Source organism: Neomonachus schauinslandi, chromosome 9 (genome assembly GCF_002201575.2).
Source record: "Neomonachus schauinslandi chromosome 9, ASM220157v2, whole genome shotgun sequence".
Taxonomy (NCBI): Eukaryota; Metazoa; Chordata; class Mammalia; order Carnivora; family Phocidae; genus Neomonachus; species Neomonachus schauinslandi.
In genome coordinates, this window is record NC_058411.1 from 35,901,377 (window position 1) to 35,913,899 (window position 12,523).

At 40.1% G+C, this 12,523-nt stretch overlaps 1 protein-coding gene across 1 annotated transcript in view; it reads right to left on the bottom strand.

The window, feature by feature from the left end:
• LOC110590731 (nesprin-2-like) overlaps positions 1-12,523 on the bottom strand; it is a 255,228-nt gene that overhangs the window by 208,591 nt on the left and 34,114 nt on the right. Inside the window, 3 exon segments of the mRNA XM_044918082.1 lie at positions 4,113-4,250; positions 6,603-6,704; positions 8,661-8,761. Of these exon segments, the coding sequence (XP_044774017.1) occupies positions 4,113-4,250; positions 6,603-6,704; positions 8,661-8,761 (341 nt within the window).

Genomic DNA, 12,523 nt, shown 5'->3' on the forward strand with positions numbered 1-12,523 from the left:
AAACAACATATGGCAAAAGGCAACTCTACAATTTTAAATCATTAAGTATATGCAATTAAGCGTCCAGCTGGAAAAGAATGAAAAAAATATTTTTATTATGAATTTTTTTTAAACATTTTTTTTTATTTGACAGAGAGAGAGAGCACAAGCAGAAGGAACAGCAGAAGGAGAGGGAGAAGCAGGCCTCCCGCTTAGCAGGGAGCCTGATGCGGGGCTCAATCCCAGGACCCTGGGAACATGACCTGAGCCGAAGGCAGATGTTTAACCAACTGACCACCCAGGCACCCCATTATGAATTTTTAATATGTTCTTTCATTATAACCAAGTTATTTGTGCATTTGCCAAAATAAAAGAAGTCAGAAAGTTGATACATGACTGAGTTAAAGAGAGTCTAAGAACAATAGCTCTAATTCAACTGATGATCTTTTCATAACTGAAAGAAAGCTGCATACATTTTGGATGGAACGGAACGTGTGCTTTCTGCCTGGGAGCTGTACCCTCTGTAAAGGTCGGAAGGGGAAAGATACAAGATGATATTTACCTTTTATTTCTCTTCTTTCTCACTTACCATAGCAAAAAACTGGCTCCATACTTTCTTAGTTTTGGAAATTACTTTTGTATTTGGATGAAAATTTGTATCTGGTCTGCCCTGATCTTGTCAGGTCAAAATAACAGAATATTGCTATTTTGCATAGCTGGCTTAAAATGAAACCATTTACTGTGATGCTCTGAGGTAACTGTGTGCTCAAACAACTGAATCAGAAATTGCCTGGATGGTATTGACTTTTACACACCTGATGACTTTAAAATTAATGTCTCCTTTGCCACACCAAGACAACAAGCTGTATTATATCCAACTAAGGAATGGATTTTCAAGCTATGATCAATTTGTGGCACTTACTCTTGCAAAATAGTTTTTTTTAATGGATTTTCTCATTATTGTGGGTACTTTTGCCAAATCATATTCAGTAAAATTAGGCCAGGTCTTTGTGTCCTGGAACATCGTGAACTCTACAGACAGTATCTTCTTCCTCTCCTTCCATTTTGTTGAGCACTTGTAACCGAAAGCTCCTGCCCTTTGCAAGGGTCAGTTTCAAAGCTGTGATAAGAACACGAGCTGGGGATGCAATGAGCCCTGACACTTGATGGGAAGGTTTCTGGAGCTATGCCAGTTCTCCCAAATTAGGTACTTGGAGAGGGTGACTCTTTTAAGCTACCAGACTATTTAACACCCTTCATAACTGATGTGAAACATGTATTCTGAGAACAGGCTAGCACTCCTGACAGCCAAGAGGCTTGAGCAGGGATCGACAAATTTTTCCAGGGCCAAAGAGTATTTTTGACTTGTAGACCATAAAATCTCTGTTGCAACTCTGTAAATTCACCAAAACTCATTTAACTTATCCATTTAAAATGAATGAATTGTATGGTGTGTAAATTATACATCAATAAAGATATTTAAAAAAAAAAGAATGAAGGCGGGGCGCCTGGGTGGCTCAGTAGGTTAAGCATCCAACTCTTGATTTTGGCTCAGGTCATGACCTCAGGATCATGAGATCAAGCCCCACCTCCAGCTCCACACTCAGCAAGGAGTCTGCTTGAGATTCTTTCTCTCCATCTCCCTCTGCCCCTCTCCCTGCACGTGCTCTCTCTCTCTCCCTCTCTCTCTAAAATAAGTAAATAAACCTTAAAAAAAAAGAATATAGGCAAAATAAAGACATTCAGAAATCAAAGAAAATTAAGAGAATTTTTTCCACCAGAGCTGCATTACAAGATAAGTTAAAAAAAAGTTTTTTCAGGCTGAAGGGAAATGAGTTCAGATGGAAACTCAAACCTCTAGAAAGGAATGAAGACCACTGGAAATGATAAATATCTAGATAAATATAAGAGACATTTTTTTCTCTTAATTTCTTTAAAATGTATGACTATTTTTAGCAAAAATTTATAACATGGTCTTGGGGACTTTAAAACATATGTTTGTGGCATATATATGTATTTATATATATAAAGAAACTATAGCATAAAGAATGACAAATAAATGAAACTATTGCAAGATTTCTACATAAAAATTACGATAACTTAGAAGTTGTATAAGTAGACTGTAAAAAAATTTTTTTTAAGATTTTATTTATTTATTTAAGAGAGATAGAGGGGGCAGAGAGGGAGAGAGAGAAGCAGACTCCCCGCTCTGCAGGGAGCCCGATGTGGGGCTCGATCCCAGGACCCTGAGATCATGACCTGAGCTGAGACCGACTGAGCCATTCAGGCGCCCTGCAGACTGTAATAATTTTTAAATGTATACTGTAATCTCACTAGAAATCCGATAGAAAGCAGTAGAGCAAAAAGCCAATAGATAAATTAAAATGAAATTCTAAAAATATTAACATAATCGAAAGCACGGCAGGAAAAGAATAGAGATACAAAAAACAGAGGGAATAAACAGAAAAAAAGAGTAAAATGGTATACCTAAATTGAACCATATTTTTTTTTTAAAGATTTTATTTATTTATTCATGAGAGACAGAGAGAGAGAGGCAGAGGGAGAAGCAGGCTCCCAAGGAGCAGGGAGCCCGATGTGGGACTCGATCCCAGGACCCTGGGATCATGACCTGAGCCAAAGGCAGGCGCTTAACCATCTGAGCCACCCAGGTGCCCTAAATTGAACCATATTAATATTCCATTGAATATTAACCGACTAAGCTCTCCAACTAAAAGGTAGAGATCATCATAATGGATAAGAAAGCAAGATCCAACCATATGCTGCCCATAAGAGATGCACTTTAAATATAAAGACTCAGATGAAAGTAAACGAAGGAAAAAGATGTATCACACAGTCAGCATAAGACTGGAATGATCATACTGATATCAGATTAAGTAGACATCAAAAAAACCAGTATTACGAGAGATAAACAAGAATATTTCATAGTAATAAAAGTGTCATTCATCAGTGTCATTATAACAATCATGTGTGCACAACTAATAACAAAGTTTTAAAATACATGAAGCAAAATCCGACAGCATCGAAGGAACGATTCTATAGATTTTAATAGCCCTCTCTCGGCAACTGATAAAACTAAGCAAAATGTCAATCAAGACATAGATAATCTGACACTAGCAACCATCTTTATCTTAACTGATATCTGTTGAATGCTATATCAAGGGCACCTGGGTGGCTCAGTAGGTTGGGCATCTAGCTGCCTTCAGCTTAGGGCATGATCCTGTGATCCCGGCGACCTGGGATAGAGCCCCACTCAGGCTTCCTGCTCAGCAGGGGAGTCTGCTTCTCCCTCTCCCTCTGCCGCTCTCCCTGCTCATTCCCTTTCATTCTCTCTCAAATAAATAAATAAAAATCTTAAAAAAAAAAGAAAGAAAGAAAGAATGCTATATCAAATAACTACAGAATACACATTCTTTTCAAGGGCAAATGGTATGTACATCAACATGCACTACATCCAGGGCGCCTGGGTGGCTCAGTTGGTTAAGCGTCTGCCTTTGGCTCAGGTCATGATCCCAGGGTCCTGGGATCGAGCCCCACGTTGGGCTCTTTGCTCAGCAGGGAGCCTCCTTCTCCTTCTCCCTGCTCCTGCTCTCTCTCGCTATATCTGTCTCTCTCCAATAAATAAATAAAATCTTAAAAAAAAAAAAAAACATGCACTACATCGTGGGTCATAACACAAATCTCAATAAACTGCAAACAACTGAAATCATATAGATATATTCAGACACACATACACATTCATCTTCACACATTCTCTCTAGGCTTGTCCCTAACCCCCTTCAAGCATCTATTAATAGTGACACATGACCCTGGTCCATCATAGAGATGAGGCTGCAGGTCAATCAGAATATGGATAATCTACTGTGGCAAACCAATCATTGATGGCAAATATAAAAACTTTGGATAAGCAGTTTCTCTAAGTAGAATGCTGTAAATTCCTATTAAATATCAATCACTACCCAAATGATGCCATGGAGAAAATAAAAGAACACTCTCCCAAATTTCTAATGTAGCATCTACTCTTTTACAGAATTCCTCATGGAAGTCTAAAGTAATCATCCAACAAACAAAGCTGCCTCGTGAAAATGTTCTTTCAATCAATATAACACAGTAACCTGGTAGGTGAGGCCATCCCAGGCTTCTCTCAACTGTAACTGATCTTCATTCAGCTCATCCAGATTCCTTTTTATTGGCAGGATGTCCAAAAAGGGCTTTTTTTCTTCATTGAATGACTCCAAAAAGGACAGCAGACTCTACAATCAGAAAAATATTTTCAAGACAGAAATTCAGATCAGTTTCTGAAATGTAATCCGCTATGTAAAGGTCTATAGGTGTAGGTTACATTTCATTTTTACTTAGATAAAGGTAAAATTCCCTGACTTCCGGATCCTCTCACTGCTCTGGTATCTTTCATCAGTGCACCCTGATCATCTGAGTGCCATCACAGTAACAAGAGGTCACAGCTTGTGTCTCGGGTCAGTACTGTTGGATTTCTACTGGAAGAGAGTGCCCAGGTCACCCAGCTCGACAGGACAACTCATGATGCCACATGGAAAATGTGAGTTTGTTTGTCCTCCCCAAATATGGATTCACGACAAAATAAGAATGAGTATAAGTAAGAACTATATGGTAGCAGCGATCCCATGTAAACGTGTGATTAACTGCACTTGAGCCAGTTCTTCCCAAGTCATTTTATATAGACCTTAGAAAATACTTCATCCCTGCCCTCAAAAATTTAATAAATAAAGCTTTCCTTGGTTTGGATTTGTGTGAAATATCAGTGTTGAAGAGTCATCAATTCCATAAATATTATTTCAAACATTATTCATAAAAATTGACAGCATTTTCAGTTATATTTTATGAGTTGGGACACCTGGCTGGCTCAGCTGGGACAGCACGCAACTCTTGATCTTGGGGTCATGAGTTCGAGCCCCATGTTTGGAGTAGTTTACTTTTAAAAATAAATAAATAAATAATTTTTTTAAAAAAGATTAAGTTTTACGAGCAAACCGGAGGATAATTATTGTAATTCTTTCTGATCATTAATAACTTCATAAGGCGTTTTTAGAAACCTGAATCTGTGGTCCATTACTAAATCAAGGACGTATGTGCGAGCAAAGCACTTCCAGTGGACACTTAGCATCTTGTCAGTAAAAAACATCAGGCCAACGGCACCTGGGTGGCTCAGTTGGTTAAGCATCTGCCTTCAGCTCAGGTCATAATCCCCAGGCTCTGGGATCAAGCCCCAAGTTGGGCTCCACAGTCAGTGGGGAGTCTGCTTGTCCCGCTCCCTCTGCTTCTGCCCCTCCCCCTGCTTGTGCTAGCGCACTCTCTCTCGAATAAATAAATAAAATCTTTTAAAAAAACCCATATTGGGCCAGAACAGAGATGGAAGAAGCACAAAAGCTGATGCAGTTCAGATGAAAGTAAGATGAGACTGTCCCATCCCCTTTCTTCCCTGACGCCTCTAAACCAAAAAGGATGCTATTTCCAGCAAGTCGCACAATCCACCGCATGGTACGGTTGGGAAGGCTGGATTCGTCCAACTCCCTCAGACAGGGAAACAGAGCCTGGAGGTGTTAAGTGCTGTGCAGGCACATGAGAGGGTGTCTGCTTTATTCAGGACGGAGGACTAGTGTGGAGCAGAGTTGCAGAGACAATGGGTTCTGAGAAAGGGGGCTGAAGAGCCCTCACCTTGGCTCCTGTTAGTCTCTTTCAAGACGGTACAAGAAGCAACTGCCTAACCTGGAGAAGCCCCAGGACATAAAGAGAGCTAGGGCTTCAAAGCCAGCCTTCACTCAAATCCCAGCTCTACCTCTCAGTAGCTACGTGACCTCAGACAAGTCACTTCGTGCCTCTAAGTCTTGTCTGCATCTGTAAGGCTAGAATAGCAATACCACTCTCCGTAAGATGCTGTGACAGGTAAAATGCTGGCCGGCAAGGCGCCTGGTACAAAGCAAATGTTCAAACGCGGGGACAATAACACGTGTCAATTTTCCTCGAAGGACACCTTGATTGGGGCCCTATCTTGTTATAATTCGGGGTTGGCTTCATTTCTGATTTCCTGATCTTTTTTTCATTCAATATTCTTTCTGCTCTAGACTGGGGACTGGAAAACTCTGGCTGTAACTGGCGAGATAGTAAATGTCCTAGGTTTGAGGGCCATATGGTGGCTATTGCCACTACTTAACTCTGGCCCAAGCAGCCATGAACAATACTTTAGTGGGCATGGCTCTCTTCCAGTAACACCCGATGCACAAAACTGATGATGGGGTCCACAGACCAGTTTGCCACACCCCGTTCTAAAAGCTTACTCTTCAAAGTACCCGGAGGACCAGGCATCAGCACCACCCGGCAGCTTGCTGGACATGCAGAGTCTCAGGCCCCACCCAGAACTACTGAATTAGAATCCGCACTTTAACGAGACTGCCCAGGTAATTCACACGCACATCAGAATGTGAGAAGCACTGTCCTAGAACTCGATGCTAAAACCTGGCATTTGTTTAGCGTTTAAATAATTACCCTGAAAGATGTTTTTTCCAAAAGCATCCTACTCTTCCCTAACAGTGAGTTATAAATAAATTGCTGTTTAAAGTCATACTTACTTCATACTTCTTAGAGTAGGTCTCGTTTTCTGAATCCTTTAGGACTTCCTGTAGTTTTTTCTCTTGTAGAGTTAACCAGACCACAGCATCTTTCATCGTTCCCTAAAAAACACACGCACATTTAAAACTCTACCCTAAATAGACTTGGAGATTTTTTTTTTAACAATAAAATTAACAACTTCAAACATCAGTGAAATAATGCAATCGTTACACACCAATGACTCATGGTGCCAAAAAGGAATTTTGCTTGTGCACATAACACCTTAAATTTTAAAATGGATTGAAACTAGCACCTGAACATAACGTGCTAAAGAGACAAGGCAAGCAAGCCCCTCTTTTTTTTTTTTTTTTTTGCTTATCCATTTCTATTATTCCTCAATTTTAGAGAACATTATTCTAAATTACTCATTTATATTAGGCATTTCAGAATACTGCTTTCTAATACCTCTAAATATGGGTTAATTCAAGAGCTATTCACACCCAAATACACTGACATCAAAAATATCTTGAGCATTTTAAAGGCCCTGAAAATAACGCTACTAAAGGTTTTGGTTCGGCTATCCTGTGGATGTGAGCAACAACTATTTTTTCTTAGATTCTTGCTTGCTTACATTTGAAAGCAAAATTTACTGCCAGAGGATAAAGCCAAAGATGTTACATCTTATTTCCATTCTCCTTTAACCTTCATTTACTCTTCTCTTTCTATTAAACAGGAGTGTTTTCTATATATTTTTGCATCTGATTTCATGGACAGTTAAATTTTTCATTTTATTTTTTAATAAGAAAATTAATTAGAAAAGAGTAGCTCCCCAGCAGGTCAGAAATAAGTGAACTGAATTATACGCTTGCGTCCCAGCTTGAGTCTCTGTTCCAGAGTCAGCAACAAATCTGGCGTGGTGCCTCAAACGTAACAGTTGGAAAAACATAGGCCTAAATTTGTCACATAAAATGCGACAATATGACTACATGTAAACATGTCTGAGGAAGTAGTTTAAATACATATTAAAATAATATTCAAAAACACTTTACTAAATTCACAGCACTCATTTATCTCCACAGCAGCAGAATATGTGTTTATTTGCATCTCACTGATTTTTATGAAATTTGCACCCACAATATTTTGTGTACCTGACTGAGAGTCAAAGGAAAAAACTGAATAATGAAATTGCAATCTGACAGTGATTCAAGCGTACCACAACAAACAACGATGAAGAGTAGAACACACTGCTTCCATTTTTTATAGATTATACAATCCCAGTTACATGTAGTCAAAGAACAGGTAAAATGGAAATATGCTAAAATTAGATGGTGGTGATGATTGCACAACTATGTAAATATACCAAAAACCACTGAATTGTGAACTTTAAATGGTTTAATTTCATGGCATGTGAATTATATCTCAAAAAAGCTGTTAAAATTAAAATAGACAAAAATTAGATAGCTCTAGAATTTTTCAAAAGCCTGCTAAACTTAATTTGTCTTACAGAGTGCTTATGTAAAAGTTATTTTAGATAATTCAGCAAAGTTTAATTAATTACCACTTTTAACTTAAAAATTTTGAAGAACAGGCAAAACTAATCTACAGTGAAAGCAATTAGAATACCGGTTGCCCAGGGTGGGGGGTACAGACAGGAGAGAGGCACAGTGGAACGTTCTGGGTAACAGAAATGTGTTACATCATGACTGGGGCATGGCTTACATGGGTGTATGCATTTGTCAAAACTCACAGAACTGCAGTTTGAAGCTCTATATGCAAATTGTACCTCAGTTTTGTTTTTTTTTTTTTTAAAGATTTTATTTATTTATTTGAGACAGAATGAGAGAGAGAGAGAGAGCGAGCACATGAGAGGGGGGAGGGTCAGAGGAAGAAGCAAGCTCGCTGCTGAGCAGGGAGCCCGATGCGGGACTCGATCCCGGGACTCCAGGATCATGACCTGAGCCGAAGGCAGTCGCTTAACCGACTGAGCCACCCAGGCGCCCTTGTACCTCAGTTTTAAAAATTAAGCCACTAGTAGGGTACAACAAAAATGCTCTTGAGTCATACTCATAAGGACATACCTGAGCTTTATCTCCAGTCTCCGCTGCATCCTTCGAATACTGCAGAAATTGTGCCACATAGGTCATGATTGACTTTTCGTCAGGATTCACAACGTCCACATCTGCAAGAGGTGCCACACTATCAATCAGCTATAGATGCGATTTACTGTAACGACTACACAAGAACCACCTCTGCCATAAGACAGCCTTGAAATGAACCAAAGTAGTTAACCGGCCGCGCAATCTTTGGTCGGCGGCCCTTGCTCCAAGTCCGTGCGGTGGCTCGGAGCTTAGATCCACAGGCAAACAGAGCTGAGTTGAATCCTGCCAGTAGTACACGCACAGCCTCAATTTCCACCTTACATGTTGTCCGTGTAAGGCCCTCAGTAGGGAGGGTGGAAAGGGGACAATACAGCCTTCCTCCTTCCAGAGACACGATACGGAAACTCCTCCAGGAGAGGAAAGTGTAGGAACACAGAGCGACTGGACTCCATTCCTGTCACACCGGTCCCAGCAAGTGTTCAGTGAAGCATTTCCAAAAGCATATGTTGGGGCGCCTGGGCGGCTCAGTCGTTAAGCGTCTGCCTTCGGCTCAGGTCATGATCCTGGAGTCCTGGGATCGAGTCCCGCATCGGGCTCCCTGCTCGGCGGGGAGTCTGCTTCTCCCTCTGACCCTCCTCCCTCTCATGCTCTCTGTCTCTCATTCTCTCTCTCTCAAATAAATAAATAAAATCTTTAAAAAAAAAAAAAAAAGAAGTATGTCATTTTGGGCGCCTGGGTGGCTCAGTCGTTAAGCATCTGCCTTCGGCTCAAGTCATGATCCCAGGGTCCTGGGATGGAGCCCCGCGTCGGGCTCCCTGCTCAATGGGGATCCTGCTTCTCCCTCTCCCTTCCCCTCTGCCTGTCACTCTCCCTGCTTATGTTCTCTCTCTCTCTGACAGACAAAAGCATACGTTGTATGGCAGACTTACTCAAGACATCCGCAAGATTTTATTTGTTCATTCGTGGAACAAATATATTTACTGAGAGCCTTCTGTGGGTCAATCCTTGTGGTGCATTAACGAAGTCCATGGTGAAATAAATTTGGAAAATGCTGAATTAAACAAAGTAAAAATATTATAAATTCCTTAAATGCAGAACTTCTCCAGACTTATAATAAATTAGGTAGATCACAAAATCACAAAGAAGCGATCAATACACTACAGACAAAATGAACACATAATTTTGGGATGTCTTTTAGTATGTTGCCAAAACAACCAGGAAGATATTGAAAAGGAAATCTTCTGTGTTTATTTATTAATTCAGTTAAAATAAATTCATCAAATATTTATAGAGAGCCAACAAATGCAGATCACAAGCAAGATAGGTAAGGCCAAGTTCTTGCCCTTAGGAGCTGTATGTTTCATCACTTTATTCATTCAACAAGGGGATGCTAGACACTTGAGTAGATGCTAGATACCTTAAGACATTATCTGCCCCTCAAGGAGCTTACTGTTAGGAGAAAAACAAACAACAAACGAATATAACACATTATGCATGCTTTAGCAAATGTGTTTACTGGGCCCAATGACTGTTCTAAGTAGGCTGAGGAAGAACATGAATCTAATCTATATCCAAATAATAAAATTCGAGACAGTAAACATACAAAAGGTATCAATAAAAAGGTAGGGGTGGAGTTTCAATAAAGGAAGCATCCCTAAGAACTGAGTTATTCTTTAACCGAAAAAAAAGTATAAGTAGAAAAGTAAAAGTATGGGATGCCTGGCTGGCTCAGTTGGCTATGCATCTGCCCTGGGCCCAGGTCACGATCCCAGGATCCTGGATTGAGTCCCGCATGGGGCTCCTTGCTCAGCGGGAAGCCTGGTTCTCCCTCTGCCTGCTCCTCCCTCCGCCCCCTCCCCCTGCTTGAGCTCTCTTTCTCTCTCTCACAAATAAAATCTTTTTAAAAAAAGTAAATCAAGGGCGCCTGGGTGGCTCAGTCGTTAAGCGTCTGCCTTCGGCTCAGGCCATGATCCCAGGGTCCTGGGATCGAGTCCCACATCGGGCTCCCTGCTCGGCGGGAAGCCTGCTTCTCCCTCTCCCACTCCCCCTGCTTGTGTTCCTGCTCTCGCTATCTCTCCCTCTGTCAAATAAATAAATAAAATCTTTAAAAAAAAAAAAAAGTAAATCAAGAGATACATAAAATAATTAGACTGACTTAACTAGATGTTTCTTTTTAAAAACTTTATTGTAGAGGCGCCTGGGTGGCTCAGTCATTAAGTGTCTGCCTTCGGCTCAGGTCATGATCCCAGGGTCCTGGGATCGAGCCCCACATCGGGCTCCCTGCTCAGCAGGAAGCCTGCTTCCCCCTCTCCCACTCCCCCTGCTTGTGTTCCCTCTCTCGCCGTGTCTCATTCTGTCAAATAAATAAATAAAATCTTAAAAAAAATAAAAATGAAAACTTTATTGTATATACAGCTATGCATTGTGATTAAATGTTTTAATAAAATTGTCAAAAGATAATTATCTTATTCAAATATGACAAAAGAATTTGGTTTGCATAAATAATCATGATGTACTTAACATTTTAAGCTATTATTTAAGCCATTTAAAATGAATTATCGGCAATCATTTATACAGTGGAAATTTGCCTTTTTATACTGTCTATTACATTATTTGCCTAGTTATTTTCACATACTGAACCAGAGAAAATATTTTATACTAATAAAGATTTAGAGAATCACAGTAGGAGAAAAGTACTAAAAAAAAAAAAAAGAAAAGAAAAGAAAGAAACCCAGTAATCAGAAAAGGGGATAGAACAAAACATGAGGAAAAACAAAGAAAAGAAAAAAAGATAATGAAAAGCCAAAAAGGAAAGAGAAAAGACAAAGAAAGGAAGAAATGGGAAGGAAGGAAAAACAAGGAGAGGAAAGTTAACAAGAAGAATTAATAATAAGCCACCTGAAACTAACATAATGACAAACTTAATATATAAAAATTTGGAATCATTAGGCTAACTCTTACGTAGAAATATCCCCTAATTCAACTGAGGCCCAAGAAGGCTAAGAATCAAAGCAATGAGCACAGTTAGCTCCCAGATCTTAGCCTCTAATGCCATTCTCCAACCAGAGCTCCTCGGAGAGAGGGCTGATCGCAGGCCTGGGGTACGAAATGTGCAAGGTGAGCCTGGGGCATCCTGTAGTGCCAGAAAATAAGGATGTGCTCAAAAACAACAAGGAAACACCACATGGATGGGGCTATGTCAAAGAAGCACAGGAGCTAGCTGAAAGAGCTCCCAGGGGCTAAAAAACTTTGAGCTGAAAAAATCTTTTTTAATTTGAGAAATAAAACAAAGTAATATTAGATTACAACCCAAAGTATAAAACAAAATGTCCATAAACCCATACTGATATAAATCAATGGTTGGATAAATGAATAAATGCGGGAGAGAACAGACGTAACTCCTGCAAAAGAAGTGTAAATAATTTACGTAGATAACCTGCCCTCGAGGAGAGTGAGCATAACCCTCCTATGTTTGGGCTATGCACAGTGACTTCCCTCCAAAGAGAACAACACAGGAAGAGGGAAACAAAAACTAGCTTCACAAGGGAGAAACCTGACAAAGCCAGGTGATCAAGTTAACATCACCGGTGATATAATGTTGACAGCATGTTCCCCGATATGATGTGGTAAGAACGGCACTTTACAACTCTGTGGTCTTCCTCCAAAGAACCCGTAACCCTAATCTAATAAGAGAAAAGACATAACACAAATCCAGGAAAGGGGTACTCTACAATATACATGACCAAGTAATCCTCAAAACTGTCAGGTCATCAAAACAAAAAGCTCTAAGAAACTGTCACAGTCAACAGCAGTCAAAAAAGATGTGAAAATTCGGGGCGCCT